Source organism: Thalassophryne amazonica, chromosome 14 (assembly GCF_902500255.1).
Source record: "Thalassophryne amazonica chromosome 14, fThaAma1.1, whole genome shotgun sequence".
Classification (NCBI taxonomy): domain Eukaryota; kingdom Metazoa; phylum Chordata; class Actinopteri; order Batrachoidiformes; family Batrachoididae; genus Thalassophryne; species Thalassophryne amazonica.
The window spans coordinates 63,432,489-63,456,019 of NC_047116.1; the positions used below are offsets into that span (position 1 = coordinate 63,432,489).

The window sequence follows — 23,531 nt, forward strand, 5'->3', positions numbered from 1 at the left end:
GGAAGCCCACAAATGATGTCCAGATATGAAGAACAGTAGTCTACGAGTTTAACAAAATGTTTCTGATTTTGTAAGTAACTTTGAATCCAATTCAGCGCCACCTCTCTGATCCCATACAGTTCCATCTTTTGTAATAATCTGATATGATCTATTGTGTCAAAAGCCTTTCTTATGTGAATGAATAAACCTGTTACTATTTCTCTTTGACCTATATGTTTATTGATCTCTTCTATTGAATCGAGCAGTGCCAGTGCAGTGGACCTTTTCACTCTAAAACCGTATTGACTTTCATCAAGCAAGTTGTGTTGTTCTATAGTTTCCCACTCTGTTATTATAAAGTTTTTTTCCAGTATCTTTGAAAATTGTGACAGTAGAGACGGGCCTGTAATTAGTAAAAAAAAAAAAAAAATGCTTACTACCAGATTTAAATAAAGGTATCACTGTTGGGAAAGTGTAGTGACACGGACCCACAACAGGGGGCGTAAATGAACGGTCAACAGATGAGCCAAAAGGTAACAATTTAATGTTGTGAATGTGCAAATGAACGAAATACAGACAACCACAGAATTTGATATCAGTCAATATACAGAGGTGACGTGTGGGCAGGCTCGAGGATAGAAGACGTCTGTCCAGAGAAGAGCCGGATCCCGCACTGCACTCCGACGCCCCTGTCTCATAGACAGCAGCACCGTTGAAGCGGTCTCGCCTCTATGAGGGTGATCGAACAACAGTCTGAACTCCCTCACAAACTCAGTATATACCGTTAGGAGCCGTGAATTCTGCTCCCAAAGCGCCATAGCCCAGGCGCGAGCCTCACCTCGAAGCAAATTAATCACATAAGCCACCCGGTTTGAGTCCGACGCATACATAACGGGACGCTGTGCAAAGACGAGCGAACACTGCATCAAAAAGTCTGCGCACATCTCTGCACAACCTCCGTACGGTTCCGGGGGACTTATGTATGCTTCAGGGGACGGTGGGGGGTTCGTTGGATGACCAGTAGAATGTCTATATTTGGCACCAGGACAGCAGGAGGAGGAGCTGCAGCCACACCCTGTGCGCGCACTTCCACCTCCGCGGTGAGAGCCTCCATCCTGCGATCGAGTATTTTGCTCTGCTCGGTCATTAAGTCCATCCGAGCAGTGAAGGCGGTTAAGATGTGCTGCAACTCACCTAACATGCCTCCTGCTGGCGCCTGTGCACCCTGCTCTTCCATTGGATGTTCAACAGATGTGTGGGCAGGCTCGAGCATAGAAGACGTCTGTCCAGAGAAGAGCCAGATCCCACACGATTTCCACTGCCAGCGGATCTGAAGCACACCGGAGCCGCCAAGTCCTGAGTCCCCAGGTGGCCACCGTCTTCAGCTGTCAGACTTGGTACTGCTGGCAGGAAGAACAGACAGATGATGGTGGGTGCATGAACACCCAGCAAACAGTCAGCACAGCACAGTTCTCTTCTGGTGGAATACCTCCACCTCCTAATCACAATTATCCCAAGAGTTCGTGCAGAATCCAAATGTCACACTAACGGAGTCTGGGATGAGGAGCGGAGAACGCCAACTCCCCAAACACACCTACAAACTCTTGTGTACAAAGGTACGTCTGCAAACTCAGAATTTAACGTAGTTAAACACAGAAGTAAAGATGTTACGACTGTCTTACGTTTAGCTGAACAATTTGACAGCTGTCACCCATCATCCATACCAGCTGTCACTCATCCCCTACTCATCACCACCACCATAAAGGAGATCACGGTTCGCAACCGATACCCGTTACCTCTGTTGGATTCAGTGTTCATGCCCCTGCATGGAGCCCAAATTTTCACGAAATTGGATCTTAGGAATGCTTATCACCTGGTTCGGATCCGGGAGGGAGACGAGTGGAAGACGGCATTTAACACCCCGTTAGGTCACTTTGAGTACCTGGTCATGCCGTTCGGCCTCACCAATGCGCCCGCGACGTTCCAAGCGTTGGTTAATGACGTCTTGCGGGACTTCCTGCATCGGTTTGTCTTCGTATATCTAGACAATATACTCATCTTTTCTCCGGATCCTGAGACCCATGTCAAGCATGTACGTCAGGTCCTACAGCGGTTGTTGGAGAACCGGCTGTTTGTGAAGGGCGAGAAGTGCGAGTTCCACCGCAGTTCTTTGTCCTTCCTGGGATTCATAATCTCCTCCAACTCCGTCGCCCCTGATCCAGCCAAGGTTGCGGCGGTGAGAGATTGGCCCCAACCAACAAACCGTAGGAAACTACAACAGTTCCTCGGTTTTGCAAATTTCTATTTTTGCAAGGTTCATCAAGGGCTACAGTCAGGTAGTTAGCCCCCTGACAGCCCTGACCTCCACAAAAGTCCCCTTCACCTGGTCGGATCGGTGCGAAGCCGCGTTTAGGGAGTTGAAACGCCGGTTCTCGACTGCACCGGTTCTGGTGCAGCCCGATCCCAATTGCCAGTTCGTAGCTGAAGTGGACGCCTCTGACTCAGGGATAGGAGCCGTGCTATCCCAGAGCGGGGAGTCCGACAAGGTTCTCCATCCATGTGCCTACTTTTCCCGCAGGTTGACCCCAGCTGAACGGAACTATGACGTCGGCAATAGGGAACTTCTTGCGGTGAAGGAGGCTCTTGAGGAGTGGAGACACCTGTTGGAGGGAGCATCGGTACCATTTACAGTTTTCACGGACCATCGGAACCTGGAGTACATTCGGGCCGCCAGGCGTCTGAACCCCAGGCAAGTCCGCTGGTCGCTGTTCTTCGGGCGTTTTGACTTCCGAATCACCTACCGCCCCGGGACAAAGAACCAACGATCTGACGCCCTGTCCCGGGTGCATGAAGAGGAGGTCAAGACCGAGCTGTCAGACCCCCCTGAAACCATCATCCCCGAGTCCACTGTCGTGGCCACCCTTACCTGGGACGTGGAGAAGACCGTCCAGGAGGCCCTGACACGGAGCCGGACCCGGGGACAGGTCCGAAGGACAAATTGTACGTCCCACCAGATGCCAGGGCTCCGGTCCTTGACTTCTGTCACGGTTCCAAGCTCTCCTGTCATCCAGGGGTGCGAAGGTCCGTGGCAGTGGACTGGCAGCGCTTCTGGTGGGCGTCTATGGAAGCCAACGTCCGGGAGTATGTCCAGGCCTGCACCACCTGTGCCAGGGGCAAGGCCGACCACCACAAGGCCCAAGGCCTCCTCCAGCCTCTGCCCGTGCCTCATCGCCCCTGGTCTCACATTGGCCTGGACTTTGTCACGGGCCTCCCGCCGTCCCAGGGCATGACTTCCATCCTCACGATAGTGGATCGGTTCTCCAAGGCGGCCCACTTCGTGGCCCTCCCAAAGCGAGACTGCAGACCTCCTGGTCCACCATGTCATGCATCTGCATGGGATTCCATCGGACATTGTCTCGGATCGTGGTCCTCAGTTCTCCTCCCAGGTCTGGAGGAGTTTCTGCAGGGAACTGGGGGCCACCGTCAGTCTCTCGTCTGGGTACCACCCCCAGACGAACGGGCAGGCAGAGCGGACGAACCAGGAACTGGAGCAGGCCCTCCGCTGCATGACCTCCGCGCACCCGACGGCCTGGAGTGACCATCTGGCCTGGATCGAGTACGCTCATAATAGCTAAGTTTCATCTGCCACCGGCCTCTCCCTGTTTGAGGTGTGTTTGGGGTACCAGCCCCCATTGTTTCCGCTAGTGGAGGGAGAGGTCGGGGTGCCCTCGGTCCAGGCCCATCTGAGGAAGTGCTGTCGGGTGTGGAATACCGCCCGCTCTGCCGTGCTCAGAGCCCGGACGAGGGCTAAGGCCCATGCAGACCGCGGCGTTCCCCGGCCCCTGCATACCAGCCCGGGCAGGAGGTCTGGCTATCCACAAAGGACATCCCCCTGCAGGTGGAATCCCAAAAGCTGAAGGACAGGTACATTGGACCGTTTCCCATACTCAAAGTCCTCAGTCCGGCCGCAGTGAAGCTGAAGCTGCCAGCTTCACTGTGGATACACCCCGTTTTTCATGTGTCGAGACTCAAGCCCTGCCATACCTCACCACTGTGTGCCCCGGGACCAGCGCCGCCTCCTCCCCGGATCATCGACGGGGAGCCCGCGTGGACAGTACGCCGGCTCCTGGACGTCCGTTGAAAGGGCCGGGGGTTCCAGTATCTGGTGGACTGGGAGGGTTATGGCCCTGAAGAGCGCTTCTGGGTGAAGAGGAGCTTCATCCTGGACCCGGCCCTCCTGGTCGACTTCTACACCCGTCACCCGGACAAACCTGGTCGGGCGCCAGGAGGCGCCCGTTGAGGGGGGGGTCCTGTTGTGTGGGCCGCTGAAGAGGAGGTACTGCTGGCCCACCACCATAAGATGGTGCCCTGCTTGAATTGCGGGCTTCAAGCACGAGAGGGCGTCGGAGCGACCGGGAGTGACAGCTGTTACCCATCATCCGTACCAGCTGTCACTCATCCCCTACTCATCACCACCACCATAAAGGCCGGACTGCAACTCCACCTCCCCGCCGAGAAATCAGCTACCATTCAGGTAATTCTCTGCTGAACCTTAATTCGAGCATTAGTCTGATCTCTTTTGCAGCCGTTTTCCTGGGACGGATACCCTGTCTGCTGAGGTGGCGTTTGGTGTGGACTGCAACGGCTTCGCCTCCCACCCCACCCAGATAAGTGGTTATCTCGGGAGCTGCACGAGTGTGTGAATCGGAGGTGGAAGTTCTCCCTCCTAACTAAACACAGACTGTGGGATTACTGAGTGTGCGAACTCACACTCATCAGTACTGTCTCTGTTCTCTGCAAGCAGTACCGGGTCTGACTGCTGAAAACAGTGGCCACCTGGGGCGCAGGGCTTGGCGGCTCCGGTGTTCTTAAGCTCCGTTGGTGGTGGAAGCTGTGTGGGATCCGGCTCTTCTCTCGCCAGACGTCTTCTATCGTCGAGCCTGCCCACACGTCACCTTGTGTATATTTGACATTCCACCATATTGTTATTGTCTGTACTTCATTGTGCGATTCACAACATTAAATTGTTACTTTTTGGCTTATCCATTGTCCGTTCATTAACACCCCCTGTTGTGGGTCCGTGTCACGACACTTTCACAACAGATAGTTCTTATATTTAATCTCTGCCTCTCTTAATTTACTTTTCATGAACACTCTGTATAGTATATTTTTTTCTTCTTACAAGCCTTTTGAAGACCTTTTGTTACCCATGGGCTGGCTTTATATTCTTTTTACTATACTGTATAATTGGACAATTTTTGTTGTATATATTGATGAATATGTTTACAAATTTGGAATATGCTAGATTAGCATCTTGATTTTCATATATGGTATTCCAATCATGTAAAAGTAAATCATTTTTAAAGGCAGCAATTGCTTCTTCAGATTGTATTTATTTACAGTATTGTATTTTCTCAGTACATTTTTTTTTATTTAAATTAAGATCAGTTACTATAAAATTTGGTAAATGGTCACTAATATCATGAATTAATGGGCCACTTGATGTTTTTGTATCAATGTCATTTGTAAGTATCTCAATGTCATTTGTAAGTTTTGACCAAACTTGTGTGTTTGAATTCGAATAATCTACACAGATCAGATTTGCAGTTTGAGACCTCTATTTTACACCCAGCACAAAGCAGCAGAAGGATTTGTACATTGTCATTGTCATTGGTTTTTCTACATAATCCAGATGTCACACCCAGCCCTCGCATTGTCTAAATCACTCTCACATTTGCACTCATTTGGACCTGTTGCTCACAATAATTTTCAGCACAATTTCTCTTTGTGTCATTGCACATTTTGCAACAAATCTGTTTCCTCCACAGCAAATCACACATTCCTGTGAAGACCAGTGCAACAGGTTCAGACACATCTCAGTTGTTAAAATGGAAGACAGATGACAATTGAATGATTTCATGATATACCTATAAAAGACCCCTGAATAGCATAACATTAATCAAGGCCCTTCATGCTCTGCGCCCTGGTTTGTGTTATTTCCTTCAGTTTAAATTGTAATTTAAACTCAGAATCCCCCAACTGGATCTGCAGTCATTTGTGCCATCTGCATACATTATTTTTGCATGTGTTATTAAAATAGAGCACCTCAGAAAACATTAAATTTCTTAATGGTAAAAATTTCTTAATGATTACTCTGTATTTTGTTCTGTTGTATTAATTTTAAGCCCAGATTTGAATTGCATGTGATATGTGCACTTTTTTTTCCAGTATTCCCTACTTGTGAGCCCCTGACTCAGTTTAGCTGTTCCAGTGGGCGATGCATCAGTGCAAAGTGGCATTGTGATTCAGGTGAAAGGAACATTGTCTTTCATTAAAATAGCATATTTATTGAAGCATTATATTTATCACCATGGTATGATCACAATTTGCCTACCGCAGAGGATGATTGTGGAGATGGCAGTGATGAAACAAGCTGTATCCAGTCCTGCTCCAACAGCCAGTTCCAGTGCACCAGCGGCCGTTGTATCCCAGATCACTGGACCTGTGATGGTGACAATGACTGCGGAGACTTCAGCGATGAGAGCACAACCTGCAGAGGTGGATCGGCATGTAAGTACAGTTGTGTGCAAAAGTTTGGGCACCACTAATCTTCATGTTTTTCCTTTATAAATCATTGGTTGTCTGGATCAGAAATTTCAGTTAAATATATCATATAGTAGACAAACACACTGATATTTGAGAAGTGAAATGAAGTTTCTAGCATTTAAAGAAAGTGTGCAATAATTATTTAAACAAAATTAAAGAGGTGCATACATTTGGGGACCCTTGTCATTTTAATCATTTGAATACATTTAGCACTAATTGTTGGAACACAAAATTGATTTGGTATGCTCACTGACCTTTGACCTCCTTCTACAGGTGCATCCAATCATGAGAAAGGGTATTTAAGGTGGCCATTTGCAAATGTTTCTCCTCTTTGCATCTCTTCTAGTGAGTGGCAACATGGGAGCCTCTAAACAACTCTCAAATGACCTGAAAACAAAGATTGTTCAACAATTGTTCAGTTTTCACTGTGAGGAACATAGTGAGGAAATGGGAAGACCGCAGACACAGTATTAGTTAAGGCCTGAAGTGGCAGGCCAAGAAAAATCTCAGATAAGCTGAAGTGAAGGATGGTGAGAACAGTCATAGTCAACCCTCAGACCTGCTCAAAGACCTACAACATGATCTTGCAACAGATAGTGTCTCTGTGCATCGTTCAACTATACAGCACACTTTGCACAAGAAGATGCTATATGATGCTGTAATGCAGACAAAGCCTTTTCTGAGTTGCTTGAGGTATGCTAAAGCACTTTTGGACAAGAATGCTTCATTTTGGAATAAGGTGCTGTGGACTGATGAAACTAAAATTGAGTTATTTGGACATAACAAGGGGCAGTATGCATGGTTGATAAAGAACACAACATTCCAAGAAAAACACTTGCTAGCTACAGTAAAATTTGGAGGTGGTTCCATCATGCTGTGGGGCTGTGTGGCCAGTGCAGGTACTGAGAATCTTGTTAAAGTTGAGGGTCACTTGGATTCCAGTCAATATCAGTACTTTCTTGAGAAAAATGTTCATGAATCAGTGACAAAGTTAAAGTTGCGCCGGGGCTAGATTTTTCAACAAGACAACGACCCTAAACACTGCTCAAATTCTACTAAGGCATTCATGCAGAGGAACAAGTATAACATTCTGGAATGGCCATCTCAGTCCCCAGACCTGAATATTATTGAAAATCTGTGGTGTGATTTTAAGCGGGCTGTCCATGCTCAGAAACCAACACGCCTGAGATGTTTTGTAAAGAAGAATGTACAAAATACCTTCAACCAGAATCCAGGCTCTCATTGGAAGCTATAGGAAGTGTTTTGAGGCTATTATTTCTACAAAAGGACGATCTACTAAATATTGTTTTTTTTTTTGTTTTGTTTTGTTTTGTTTTGTTTTTCTGTCAGAGAGCCCAAATTTATGCACCTGCCTAATTTTGTTTAAAGAATTATTGCACACTTTCTGTAAATACTCGAAACTCCATTTCATGTCTCAAATATCAGTGTGTTTATCTGCTATATGATATATTTAACTGAAGTTTCTGATCCAGACAACCAATGATTTATAAAGGAAAATCATGAAAATTATCAGGGGTGCGCAAACATTTCCATAGTATGCTTGCACTACTCATCAGTGTCAAGAGCAAATCATTCCTAATAATCACTGCTGACTTTTCAAATCAGAATGCTTGGGGAATGCAACTAGGAATTTGTAATCAGCTTTTAGGCATGTACCCTGGCCAATGCAGTGAGTCCACCCCCTGTCATTTGCCAGTGTAATAACTGAAATACAATAAAGGCTATCATCTTTTTCATCTCCAAATTAAAAGGGCATATAATGAAGATGAAATGATTAATACTGGTTAATTTTGAGGTACCAGATCAATGGAAAAAACATGTTCGATTTGCTTATGTAATGTATATACCTGCCTTTCACCTGGACATATCTGGGATTGTTGCAGGGAATAATCTAATCATCGCAAACATTAGGAGCAATTATGGAAAATTAGGAGGAGGTGTGGTTTAGATTATATGTAACATAAAGTGAGTTTGTTTGTCAGTTTATTTAATATCCAAAGTCTGGGTCTGGTGGTCACAGCCGCTTCTTATATTGATTTGTCAATAGGATTTGCTTTTCTTCAAATGTTTTAATGACCCACTTTTCAGAATTTTCCCCCAAATCTTCTGAAGGCCATACTTACAAATGGATGGCACACTTTTAGGATGTTTGCATCACAACTCAACATATGTTGTGATAAATGCTGAACTAATGCTTGACATTCATGTTCAGACCTGACCAATCTCATTTAATCTCTGTTTATGGGAATTTTAGTGACAGTCTGATCTTTTAATCTATTCTAATTACCTCCAAAACCACACACAGGCTCCTCTGAAAACTTACAGCTCACTTGCTTGTCACTAGAATGAGTAGACTATTCATCAAATCACTTCCTGGTGTGAACTGCAGGCTTCTTCACGCTGCAACGTCTGCCTGTGCTTCCACTCTAGGGAAATAAATCTTTTTTAGCTTTGACTCAGCTGTCGGACTAATGCCTTTTTTTTTGCATTTGCATTTGGCTTTTTAAGTATTAGTCCTGTTGCACGACTAATCACATTTAGAGCATCATCTTTAAAACCAACAGCTATGATCTAGTTAATTCTAAAATTTCCATAATCATTTTTCATACATTCACAAATAAAGCTTGGAATGCACAGTGAAAATAGATAAGCATGTTTGCTGAAGGCCACTTAAAATAATAATAATAATAAAATAAAATTAATAAATAAATAACAACCTTAATTTCTCCAGTGAAATCAAAAGTTTCATGCTGTTGCACAATAGTATGCCAAGTGCAAGATAATAAATGTTGGATTGATTTTGTTTCAGTGCTGCCCTCAGTGATTGAGTGCAGTGGAGAGGAGTTCCACTGTGTCACAGATGGAACCTGCATCCCAGAACGATGGAGATGTGACGGAGACAAGGACTGTGAAGATGGGAGTGATGAGAAAGGCTGTGAGGGCACCAAAAGAATGTGTGACCCCAAGGCCAAATTCACCTGCAAAGACACAGGTAGTGAATGTAAAATACCATTAAACAACACAGTGAAATCAAAAGTACAAGGCTAGTTAATGTAATACCTTCACTGATGTTTTTTCCTCAAATGTTGATGAGTGATTGTCATTATATTTAATGAATTGAACATTATTTGGTGTAAAATACATATAAGCAGATGTGTTATCCTCTGCAACTGTACATGCTTATGTGTATTTATGTCAAATAAAGGGTAAAACAGTGATTTTAAACAAATCATTTATGCACATATATTTAATTTTGTCATATTTGCCTTCAACATTTTTACTGGATATCAAGATGAACAATTTAACTAAATATAACATCCGTAATACATAATTTTAAGAATGATTATAATTACAAATAATAATAATAATAATAATAATAACCTGTTTGACTCATTTGCTGAAATATCTGAGGGAGGATAGCACTTTAAAAAATGGGCTTGTGTAATTTCTGCTGGCAAACTGTTCCAAAATTTAACCCTGGTGTCGCTAAAAGATTTTCTACCAAACTTGTTCACTACAGGAATGTACAATGAGTAGATGACGTGATTCAATTGATTCTGGAAGAGAGATGTGCACCAGATAAGACTTGGTAAAACATAACTGTCTAATTTTGGATCTTTTTTTGGGTTGGGCAGGGGATGGGGGGGAACAATGCTTTACAGCAAATACAAAAATGCATTATACAATTTAGCCCTCCAAAATAATTCATGTCATGTGTCAAGGACGTAATGAAATTATTGCCATTTATTTATTTGTCTGTCTGTATTTTAGCAGGATTATGTCGAAACTACTGCACGGATCTTGACAAAAGTTTCACCACAGATAGATATTATGTCAAGGAAGACTCCATTAAATTTTGGTGGTGACCCCGATCCGGATTCTCCATCAAGATTTCACTTTATATAGTCTTTGAAGGATTTTGTAAAAAAAAAAAAAAAAAAAAAAAAAAAAAACACAGATTCTCACCACATTTTTACAGCAGATAAATATTAGGGCATGGAAATCTCCACTGAATTTTGGAGATGATCTGAATGTGGATTTGGATCCAGATTCTGGATCAACATTTCACTTTCTATCAGCTTTGAATGATTACATCAAAACTACTTCACAGATTCTCACCAAATTTGGACCACAGATAGATATTAAGGCATGGAAAACAACACACACACACATATATGTATATATATATATATATATATATATATATATATATATATATATATATATATATATATATATATATATATATATATATATGTAGTTTGAGATATATATTTTGTCAAATTTTGTCATACCATCATCATCAATAGTTTTTTGATTTCTGTCATGAAAACATAACATTTGACAGTGACAGTCTCACAGGGTTTTTTTTTTAAGTTTTAATCTTTGTCTATTCACTTTTACAGTGAATGTTTGTGTTTACAACAACTAACAATAGTGCTTTTTCACAACAATCTTTAGCCTAATTCTCCAGACCAAGTAAAAATATATGAACCATTTCTTTAAATATTATGTGCACAGCATTCTAATCAGTCTCTGTCTTTGTTCTACCATTAGGACTGTGCACTTGGTTGGCCAATCAGTGCAAATCTTTGTTTCACTTTCACAAAAAGCATTTTTCTGAATGACGATGCAGAGGGTGAGCATGGCCATAGACTTTATTATTCTCTACAGTTCTGCAGTGCCACTGCTCTGTATGAGCACTGGTGTGAGTCTCCTCTGTCCTCTGTCCAACACATTTCAGAAGCTGCTGCTCAGTTCCCATCTTAATAGTTCTGATGGTACAAAGAGAAAATGTTGCCTGTTCCTGCTATTTTCTTCTTCCCAAATACCACATATGCCAACAGAGAAGCTTTGTGTCTGTTCAGTCAGTAATCCTTAAATGGGTATTGCAAATGTTGCAGCCAAATTTGAATATTTGCAAATTGCACACTTTTCAGTTGTTTTGGATTGCAAGCAGAAAAAAAGAGTAAGGCTGTAGGAAAGGTTTAACAATACAAAGGACTTGTATGTGGCTTCTTTGGCAGAACATTCAAACCCCTTTTTTTTCTGCACAATGTTTACCATCCTCTCACCTGTGTTTACTATTTGATATGAAATTTAACTTAATTTAATTTCACACATATATATACAGTAGTGTTCAGAATAATAGTAGTGAACACCCCCTTTTCTACTTTTACTTACTAATAGCCCAATTTCATAGCCTTAAGAGTGTGCATATCATGAATGCTTGGTCTTGTTGGATTTGTGACAATGTACTGAATCTACTGGTACCTTGTTTCCCATGTAACAATAAGAAATATACTCAAAACCTGGATTAATCTTTTTAGTCACATAGTACTACTATTATATATATATATATATATATATATATATATATATATATATATATATATATATATATATATATATAGTTTAGGATATTTGCCCCTTGAAGATGATACTTTCTTAGGGCCCCTTCACACATATTATGAATGTGGTCAAATTGCGCATGAAAGTGCGCATGAAGCAGGAATTGTATGCAATATGTTTAAATTTGTAGCTGCCTCCAACACCTGCTCATACACCTGTTGCTACAACTATTTGCACACACCAGCGACTGAGTGTGGCTGTGAGAGCCCATTCGATCCCTCTTGCGGCAGGTTTTTGCCAAATTCCAGGTGACACACACGAACATCTAACACTGCTCGTTTGGCATTTAGAAAATGTGTGGCCATTCACACTATTAGCACTAAAGCAGTCTGCAGATGATCACTTTTGAGCTGGATGTGACATTTGTCTTTTTTAGCTGGATGTGACATTTGTCTCAGTGCCCCAACGAGTGTGTCGTGAAAGCAGCACATGTGGTGCATATGTCTCGCACATGTGTGTGTGTGTCGCATAACATGCTGTTATGTATGTACAGATCTGATCACATGGGGGCCGGACAGCGAGGTCTGATCGCACACAGCATGGGGAGGTGCCTGTCAGCTGATCGCAGCACACTGAGAGCTGGATGACGGTTCAGTGCACACAATAAAAGCACAGAAACCACCACCAGGACAGTTATAGAAATAATTATGACAATACCTACATACACAATTACACAGATATATAAATAATTATATAAATATTTATGACAATACCTACATACACAATTACAGAACAAATAATGAAAATGAATGACCACATAACACAGAAACACGTTGGTCTGGGCGCTGAATGGAGACGGGGTGCATTTGCTCACTACGGCTGCTGTTGTGATCTGTGCTCCTGGACGTCCCAGCTGGAGAACACCTATCATGTTTTGAAGGACACGTGTCTCTGCCTGCTGTCCTCACGTGAAGATAGATAAAACATTTTTGGCCTTTGCGCCGGGCTGCATTAGCTGCCTGTCCTTGTTGATTTCAGGCATTTTTTCCCACCATTTATAGAACAGCGATGGTAGCACAGTGGTAAAGTTTCTGGCTGGCAATCAGAGCTTTGCAGGTTGGAATCCTGTGGGTGGCATGTATTTTTCTTTTTTTTTTTTGTCACAGCAGCTCTATGATGTGGTTACACATTGCACAGCTGATCGCACTGTTCCCGCATGCACAAACCCATCACAGCAGCATCGTTCACGCCTGCCTGTCGGCTCAATGTTTTCGTGGTTCGCTCATACGAGCTGTTCCTTTGTGATTTGCCCTTATTTGTACTACGTGTGAAGGGGCCCTTAAGAATGCATGATAGACACATGATAGGTGATACACAGATCCCTCCTGGGAGACGATGAACTGATTCAATGTCACTTTAGTTTCTTTTGTGTGTGTGCGTTTATTTACATGTTAGTGAGGTTGACGTTTTTCCACCCAAACAACCTTTATGAAATAATGCTTTATGATCAAGACTTGAGCATGTGTGCCCCAAGTATTTTGGCCCCTGCAAGCATGATAATTTGAGAGGAAATTGTTATATGGCTGGGGGGGCCTGGCTGCCTTTTTGTTTCTGTCCTTTGTTTCTCCTTCCAGGTGGCTTGCATTTGGGACTGAGTGGCTGTGTTGCTGAGTTTATCAGGACCTCACCCTGATCACCTGAGGCTGATCACCTGCGGCTCATCAGGACTCACAGCTGTGGTGCATCTGCATGGATTGGAACATGGTGGCATTTAAGACTGGAGTGCACAGTGTGTATTTGCCAGAGACTCGACCTTGTGACCAGACGGGTGAGATCGTCGTCTCGGGAGCCATCTCATCATCAGTGGATGCAGAGAACGTCCAGGTTTGATGCACGGTCTGTGAAAGAGGAGGGGGTGAGGTCTCACGCTCGTCAGCACACTTCCTGAGGTACGTTAGATTTTGTGACTAACTTTTATACAGTCAGTAAATGTGGTGTCCCTCACACCTTTTTATATTGAGCTGTATGTTAGTCATGTATCGACTTCCCCTGCAGTGGAGTTTTGTGAACTGGATGTTCCATGCCTGCAGGTTGGGAAGTTAGTAATTAGTAATCAAGCCAGGAAGTGTTTGCTGTTTGTACACCTTTAAGTGTTCTCTCTGTGTGTAGAGTGTGGACTCACATAATGGTTCCTTCTTTCACAGACTCGGTTTGTTGCGGCCACCTGGGGGGTGTCGGCGGGGTCCTTGGGTCCGAACAGCTTCTGGCTCCGGACCGTTAGCGCTGCTGGGAGCGCACCATGCCAGACCGCACTTTCTGTTATTTTTGTATCACTGTTATGTATTAAATTCAGTTAGCCTTTGTACCGTGCTCTGCTTATTTCATACTGGGTCTTTCAAACGCTGGTCGGTTCTCCGAGCTGCGTCCGACAAATAACAGTAGTCTCTGGCCAAACATCACGGACCCAGCGGTAGCAGAGACGGTAACGCGCCGGGAAGGCGGCAGCAGACGTTCAGTAGTTATCCGGATCAGTTGCGGGTGCTCTCCGCCCGGATGGTGCGTGTTTGAGACCCATTACTGAATACTGATTTGTGCTCTCTTGCAGCCATGTTCCTGTGTTGTGCCTTATCCGAGGGTCGTGGTGGAGTGTGACTGGCGACGGCTTCGCGTCACGCTCCGACCGGATAAGAGGTTTAAACGGGAGCTGCAAGAGTGTGTCTGTAATGGGTGCACGCGCACGGCGGAGCTCTGTGGCACGGGTCGCTGAGCTTCCTGTGTTACAGTTGTAGCCCCATTTCCCCGGATAAAGATAACTACTGCGTCTGTTGTATCAGCTCCGGCGTTATTTAGTTGAGCACATTTTGGTTGTGTGTTGCACACAGCTGCGCACGAAGTTGCAGCTCGTTTGTTTTTTGTCACCAAAGGGGGTTTTTCATTTTTAGCACTTTGGCTCCCTCTTTTGGTGACTGAGTCACATTACTGTCAAGCTCTTAAGTTGGAACAGGTGTGTTCCATTTGTTGGAGCTTGACGGTATAAATCACTTGTTTTGTGTTAGTTCATTTTGTGTGGGTGTTTTTTGAGTTGGTTTTTGTGTGGGATTTTATTTTTTGTTTTACACTATTAGTGTCTGGGGTCGTGACCCTGCAGTTCTGTGTAAAAAAAAAACAAAAAAAAAACAAAAAGGGACCCAAGCAACTGTATGTTAGTCTGTTAGTCTTTCTTTTTATTTCTTTCAGTTTCACCTCCCAGGGTTTGATGGGACGGTCCCCTGGGGGGTCATGGGGGGGTAATTGGGTTGTTTCTTTTTTCTTTTTTTTGTTTTGTTTTCTTTTTGTTCCCTCTTTTCTCCTCTGACTCCAGCCGTGTGAGCCGTAGTGTCGGCGTTGCTGGAGTGGTGCAGTTTGGTTATGCTGGGCGTTTCCCAGGTAACCGCTGCACCGGGGGGGGGTGTTTTTCTCCTTTTGTTTTTCCCCCCAGTTTCCGCCCTCAGGGTTTGACTGTGGTGTCCTCTGGGGGGGAAAGGGCTGTGGGTCCATCTAGCCATAGACGGCCGGGGCTGGGTCCGTTGGTCATGAGGGGAGGCGTCTCCTGGGGTTGACGAGTGGTCCTCTGGGAGGCGCTGGGAGTCCCCGTGGGTGACGTCGGATCCCAGCGGGACCTCGGCTGTGGTTATTACTCCTGGAGCTGGCGGGATGTCCTCTGGGGGGTGTTGGTCCCTACATGTCGTTGGGGGGGGGGGGGGGGGGTGTTAGCATTTTTATTTGTTAGCTTAAGTTTGGGTTGTTTTTCTTTTCTCCCCTTCCCGGGGTTTGATGGAATGGGCCTCTGGGGAGGGGGGGGGGGTGTTTTGATTGTTTGTGTTTGTCTTTTTGGTTTTATGACTAACCAGACTGTGAACATGGTTGGACAAAGGCTGACCGCACAGGTTTAAGAACTCCTGGCCACACCTGTGCTAAGTGACTGACGGAAACAAAGGCAAAGATGCAGCCAGAGGAGAAGACATCAACCGTTCTGTTTGATGAGGATTCTGCTGGAAGATGAATGCGGATACGGTTTCCAGCCATGGTCCCTGGAGGGGGGTGTTTCTCCTGGGCCAGGTTTGTGTGGTCGCCGGGAGGCTTCCCGTGAGGGTGGGGTACTGTTATATGGCTGGGGGGGCCTGGCTGCCTTTTTGTTTCTGTCCTTTGTTTCTCCTTCCAGGTGGCTTGCATTTGGGACTGAGTGGCTGTGTTGCTGAGTTTATCAGGACCTCACCCTGATCACCTGAGGCTGATCACCTGCGGCTCATCAGGACTCACAGCTGTGGTGCATCTGCATGGATTGGAACATGGTGGCATTTAAGACTGGAGTGCACAGTGTGTATTTGCCAGAGACTCGACCTTGTGACCAGACGGGTGAGATCGTCGTCTCGGGAGCCATCTCATCATCAGTGGATGCAGAGAACGTCCAGGTTTGATGCACGGTCTGTGAAAGAGGAGGGGGTGAGGTCTCACGCTCGTCAGCACACTTCCTGAGGTACGTTAGATTTTGTGACTAACTTTTATACAGTCAGTAAATGTGGTGTCCCTCACACCTTTTTATATTGAGCTGTATGTTAGTCATGTATCGACTTCCCCTGCAGTGGAGTTTTGTGAACTGGATGTTCCATGCCTGCAGGTTGGGAAGTTGATTAGTAATCAAGCCAGGAAGTGTTTGCTGTTTGTACACCTTTAAGTGTTCTCTCTGTGTGTAGAGTGTGGACTCACATAATGGTTCCTTCTTTCACAGACTCGGTTTGTTGCGGCCACCTGGGGGGTGTCGGCGGGGTCCTTGGGTCCGAACAGCTTCTGGCTCCGGACCGTTAGCGCTGCTGGGAGCGCACCACGCCAGACCGCACTTTCTGTTATTTTTGTATCACTGTTATGTATTAAATTCAGTTAGCCTTTGTACCGTGCTCTGCTTATTTCGTACTGGGTCTTTCAAACGCTGGTCGGTTCTCCGAGCTGCGTCCGACAAATAACAGAAATTTTTGTATATAGTTATGGCACACAATTGGTGATGTATAGAATTATGGTAATTGAGGTGCTTGTTTGCAAGAACATTTTAAGACTGCAATGTCTCTGAAACCTGGGAAGATATTAAACATTTCAGGCATTTCTTATTTTGTGGTCTGAATGGCCCAAATTTGCATTATTTGTCTTGATAGAGTTGGAGCAAACTGAATCTGCACAGGCACTGTGCAATAATAAGTCTGTGCGCACAAGTGGAGCAGCTCATTCATCTGCTTTTTTAGGCTCATGTTCAGGGCCCTCCAGATCCTGAAATGAGGTCTGTGAGAGTCTGCTGTTAAGGTGGATACATCCTGCCTTTCTTTTGAAATGGGTTCCACAGGGAGGAGGATGATACAGACTGTCTGATTACCTGTCTTGCCACGAGGATTGTGGTTGTTACTTGGAGTGTCTGTGAACCATGTCATCCTTTTTAGGTGAATTTGTTGTTTTTTAAGAAAACCTTGATGGATTCATTACATTTGGTGAGGTAGATGAGTGATTATTTGTTGTTTAGTTTATTTAGGAGTTTATTATCTTTATACCACACACTAAAATATACCAAAAAATTAAAGGAAGAAATATAAAGTATGCCTGAGTATGATCTAAGGCTGTCCAGAAATAACTTAGAAGCTAATCTACCTTGACAGCCAATAATTGCTTATAAAAATAAAATCGAAGTCAAACAAGACATAAATATAAATAAAAAATAAACACGTGCCTTAGCCAGAGAACATTTGGTTGGAAGAGCCTTTGTCAATATTTTATTACTTAGAAATTATTAGAAATTATATTTGACATAAAAATTACTTTCAACTGGGATGAACTTTTCTTTGGGATCTTAACCTCCAAGGCCACAATATTTGAACTAAGAAATTGTTTGCAATACTGAGTGCAGTTGCTAGAAAAGCAATTACAAAGGAATGGCTTAAACCAGATAACCCATCTATTAAGGAGTGGTACAATGTTATATTTGACATCTATGTGATGGAACAAAACATCTTTTCTTTGAGGCTTCTGGGACAGTGAATTTGAGGAAATTTGGAGGAAGTGGATAATGTATATTTCCCCAAAATGTCTGACTTTTGTTTAATTAAAATTAAAAAAGTACTAAAGTACTTTGTTTCTCTTTGTATTTGGGTATGACAATGTTCTATTTAAGTTTAAGTTGTAACATGATGTCTATTCATATTATGAAAAAGAAACCTGGGGCAAAAAAAAAAAACAAACACAAAAAAAAAAACCAGATCAGATTTAAAAATGAATGTAACTTTTGATGATTATATGTTCTTCTAATAATGATCCTAAATAAAGAAAAAGAAAAATAGACCTATAATATGAATATGTCACAGACATGAACGAGCAAAGCTCTTCAGAATTTCACCACGTCATTTAGGTTCATCAGACTTTTTTCAAAAAATGTTTCTGGGGAGCATCAGCAAGGCTATAAACCTTCAGCTTATGGGGGACTTCGTGCCCCAGACCCCTCAACTATAACCCTCTTAAACCCCTGTCACTTTAAGCACTGTTTTATTTGCCTCTCACATGCCTGGAAAGCCCTCACCATCACATTTAGGTCCTTCAGACTTTATTTTCAATAAATGCTTCTGGGGAGCATTATTATGGATAAAAGCCTTCAGCTTCTGGGGGTTTCGCCACACAGACCCCCCTAACTACAGCCCTCTTAACCCCCTGCCACTTTAAGCATTTTTTTTAAATGTAGATTAAATTAATAGTCAAACTTTTCAGTTAGTTGACAGTAGAACTGCACAATATGGCCAAATATTACATCTATCGATATGATATATGATATGACTATGATTTAAAACAAAGCACAGCAACACTGAAAATTAAGCATGCTTAAACAAAACAGTAATATGTCTTGGACTGTATTTACATCAGTTATGAAGAAATACCAAATTTTCTTTCACCAAAACATCAACCTACGTAGGCTTGCATCTCAGATGTACTTTCTGGCAAATTGTAGCTGAACTTTCAGGTCTTCTTAAAAAAAACAAAAAACAAAACAAAACAAAAAAAAAATTCCTCTATAAAGAAGTTAAAATGTATAAAATACCAAGTGTTCCAATACTTTCAAGGGCAGTTGAGAAACACACAGGGGCAGGTGCATTTTTAAATGAAATGCATCGGCCTGGTGTCACTCAGAGAGCAAAAAAAAAGAGGTTATTTAAATAAAAAGTCATTCAGAGAGCAACATTAAGAGGTTATTAAAAAAGTCCTCCCAGCCCTTATTGGACTTATTCAACTAAACATATTCTTCTAGATTGTGTTTTTTCAAATAACTGAACAAACTCTCTTTACTTATTAATAAAAGACTCAAGTTCTATATGTCTTTTGCTGTTGAATGTAACCTCTCTGAAACAATCAATAAATAAGGCGTTACTGATGTAATTCAACACCTTTCCGCCACCTCTCTCACCTCACTCCACAGCTTGTAACACAACACGACTGTGGTGAAGTCCAGACTTTATACAGAACAGAGGAGGAAAGAAGTAGTTACATTTCATTCAGCCTGAGCATCTTACATCTCATATAAGCCAACAGAGCATGAATCAGCTGGATGTGTGCTTGTTTAATTAATCTAAAATCACCAGAGAGACATATATGTAAGGCACCCCAAATTAAAGGAGAAATGCTGCTTTTAACAACCTGGACCTCATTTCTATTATAAAGTAGTGTCGTTTACTCACCGATATAACACACACACACACACACACACACACACACACACACACACACACACACACACACACACAATTTAATGAAACCATATTTTTTTAGATTCCCTGAACTTTTTAGAATATGAAATGGAGAAATAACAGAAAAAATATTGGGATCAACTTGATCAAACATCGTTTTTCTTATTATACCTTGAATTGTCTTGTCCTCGCCCAATCACGGGCTAATTTTTTTGCATTTTTGACATGCATAAAGGTTGTATAAATGTTGTGTATATCATATAAAACTATACATTTTTAAAAAGCTTAGATTCTCTAGATTTACATGATGTCCACTATATTTCTGTGTAACAAAGTACAGGTTCACAATATAGCATAGTGTCAAACCATGTTTGCAGCCCTAACCCACACAGACAATTAAAAAAAAAAAAAAAATTCTAAAAAGTTTATTTTACTCCAACAAAAGTTAATGATGAATCAATATCTGCTAGATAGTATCAAACTAGATATATCTGGCCTTCATATGACACGAAAATCACAGTGATATGTGAAAAAGAAATCAAATAACAACTACATTCAAATTCCATATTTATGCTTCAAATTATTGCAATAGCTTTCTCTGAGCCACACAACTGTCACATCCATTTCTAGATTAGAACTTTGTGTGCATTTATTAGAATCATAAACTAAATCAAATCCTGTGGTAGTACTAGTGCAAATGTTCTTACCTGAACATTCTTCATCATCAGAAATTATCAACATATCATTAAAATGTAAATGACAGATACAAGGTTAAAACTAAGCCTTTCACAGTATATTCATGACCTGGTGTCCACAGATTATCTACACTAGATCAACAAACTAGTAAATGGAACAACAAATTAGTAAACTGAACAATCATCAGATTCTGCACAGCTTAGTCATCATCACTGTCTGAATCATGACACTGGGAGAAGTCAATGTCATCGTCCTCATCGTCCCACTCTTGCAACTCCATCCCACTGTCTGCATAGTCCATAAGGCTCTGTGGCAACACTAGACCAGCAAACCACAGTGGCGTAAGCTGGCCATCTTCTATGCTCCATCTGTGACCCTGTGGGGCAGGCACCTCAGGCGAAGCCTCCAGGGCTCTCTTCCAGATGGCAGCCTGGTAGTTGTACCTGTTCATGTGTTGCAGGAGACTTCTTCTGCAAGGTGGTAGAGCTGACAGGTCAACGTTTACAAAAGTGTACTAAGTCATCTGCAAAATCATAGAAACTAAACATTAGAGTTATTTCTTCCTTTTTTCTACATATTATCATTATGTATACTGAGTATACCGGTTTGATTGTCAATAAACCGGACTAAACAATTGTATTATTAAAATGATTTCAAAGATGTCAGCATGTGCTGATGTTCTGACATACTGTAGCAGATGCAAAGGCTTTTCAGGGTACCTGAAAAAAAACTTGCACAATTTTTGCTATCTAAACACGATAACATTGTGCTTTAGATAACCCAAACTAGATCTGGTCTGCATATGTCAACAGTATAAGTTCTTGAATTATAGTGGTAGTATTGAAAACAAGTTTTTATTTGATATATTACACAATTTATTCAAGGACATTTTTCCACTTTAAGAAAGACGGTGAAATATTGTAAAAGTTTACTGCGTTCAAGATGCAACATGTGAATTTGAAGCATAAATATGGAATTTTAATGTAGTTGTTATTTGATTTCTCCTTCACATATCACTGTGATTTTTGGTGTCATATGAAAGCCAGAGATCTCTAGTTTGATACTATCTAGCAGATATTGATTCACCATTAACTTTTGTTGGAGTAAAATAAACTTTTTAGAAAAAAATTCTAAAATTGTCTGTGTGGGTTAGGGGTGCAAACATGGTTTGACACTATGCTATACTGTGAACTATGCTATATTGTCCTTTGGGGGGGTGCTCCCTGGACCTATTCCAGCCTGTGGCCTATGTCCTTTGTTACACAGAAATATAGTGGACATCATGTAAATCTAGAGAATCTAAGCTTTTTAAAAATGTATAGTTTTATATGATATACAGAACATTTATACAACTTTTAAGCATGTCAAAAATGCAAAAAAATCAGCCCGTGATTGGGCGAGGACAAAACAATTTGAGGTATAATAAGAAAAACTGTGTTTTGATCAAGTTGATCCCTATATTTTTCTGTTACCTCTCCATTTCATACTCTGTAGAGTTCAGGGAATCTAAAAAATATGGTTTCATTAAATTGTGTGTGTGTGTGGGGGGGGGGGCTTCTTGGACCTATTCCAGCCTGTGGCCTAATACGTATCCCATCTCAACCACACCCGGACAGTTTTGAACATGTGCATTACACTCAGGGCTGCCGGCCGATTTTGACCAACTGTGTGGACTTCCGCAGATGGCTGTCAGAATGTACTGGAACTGAAATCCGACACCTTTCGGATGTGCACCAATTCATAAGTCCAACGTCATTCTGCGTGATTCTGGCTATGTATGATGGGGTATTAGAATTGACCTGGCTAGGAATATTTTGATCAAAGTCAGAATCATTAAGAAGTTTGTGATGGTTGAAATTAGCAAGTCAAGCACAATCAGTGTTTCAGGAACAGTGACATGAAGTACTGTATTTGACTTGAAAGGCAAAACTTGTTGTGTGGGCCACTGAAGAGGAGGTACTGCTGGCCCACCACCACCAGAGGGCGCCCTGCCTGGAGTGCGGGCTCCAGGCACCAGAGGGCGCCGCCGCCTCACGGGAGCAGCCTCGGTGACAGCTGTCACCCATCACCTGAGACAGCTGACGGCAATCATCAGTGGGGTATATCAGCAGGACGGCATCTCCACCTCATTGCCGAGATATCGTTCTACCTGGAAGGTAATATTCTCAGCTGACTGCTTGACAGTAACCTTTTGTGACTTTTGTGAGTGATAACAGACCTTTTTTCCAACGAGAGGTGGAGGTAGCTTTCCTGCCGTGTGGATTACTGGGTGCAAACGCGCCCACCTTTAATTGTGTTTTTGTTCCTCGCCAGCAGTACCAGGTCCGACACGCGGAGGCAGTGGCCACCTGGGAGTTCGGGACTTGGCGGCTCCAGTATACCCGGGGTCCTGTGGCGGAGGAAGCCGTGTGGTACCGGTCTTACCTTGGAGAGGCGTCTCCTATCTTCGAGCCTGCCCACACGACACTTTTGTAAATTGACTGTTGTCCATTTCTGTGATTGGTTGTATTCGTTGTGCACATTCACAACAGTAAAGCGTTGTTATTTGACTTACTCCATTGTCCGTTCATTTGCGCCCCCTGTTGTGGGTCCGTGTTCCTACACTTTCCCAACAGGATATCTCGGCCAGCGTCATGGATCCCGAGGGGCGTCAACCGGCTGTTGAACGGCCAATGGAAGAACAAGGCGCACAGGCGTCCGCAGGAGGGGTAATCGGTGAGTTGCAGCGGATCCTCACCGCTTTCACGACTCGGTTAGAATCGATGGCCGAGCAGAACGCCCTCCTGAACCGCAGGGTGGAGGCTCTCGCCGCGCAGGTGGAAGCGCGCCCTCCGGGCGCCGCTGCGGCTCTCCCTCCCGTAGACCCTGTGCGTGACAGCGACGTTCCACTGGTTGTCCAACGACCCCCCCCCACCATCCTCTGAAGCATACATAAGCCCCCCAGAGCCGTACGGAGGCTGTGTGGAGACGTGCGCGGATTTCCTTATGCAGTGTTCGCTCGTCTTCGCACAGCGTCCCGTCATGTACGCGACCGACGCTAGCAAGGTAGCTTATGTGATAAATCTGCTTCGTGGTGAGGCACGCGCTTGGGCTACAGCGCTCTGGGAGCAAAAGTCACGGCTCCTTCAG

General features: G+C 43.3%; 1 protein-coding gene across 1 annotated transcript in view; it reads left to right on the forward strand.

Moving 5' to 3' along the window:
- Positions 1-23,531, forward strand: part of lrp1bb (low density lipoprotein receptor-related protein 1Bb) — a 1,555,752-nt gene that overhangs the window by 727,653 nt on the left and 804,568 nt on the right. Inside the window, exons 19-21 of the mRNA XM_034186395.1 lie at positions 6,208-6,288; positions 6,379-6,549; positions 9,416-9,598. Of these exons, the coding sequence (XP_034042286.1) occupies positions 6,208-6,288; positions 6,379-6,549; positions 9,416-9,598 (435 nt within the window). The remainder of the gene's footprint in view (positions 1-6,207; positions 6,289-6,378; positions 6,550-9,415; positions 9,599-23,531) is intronic.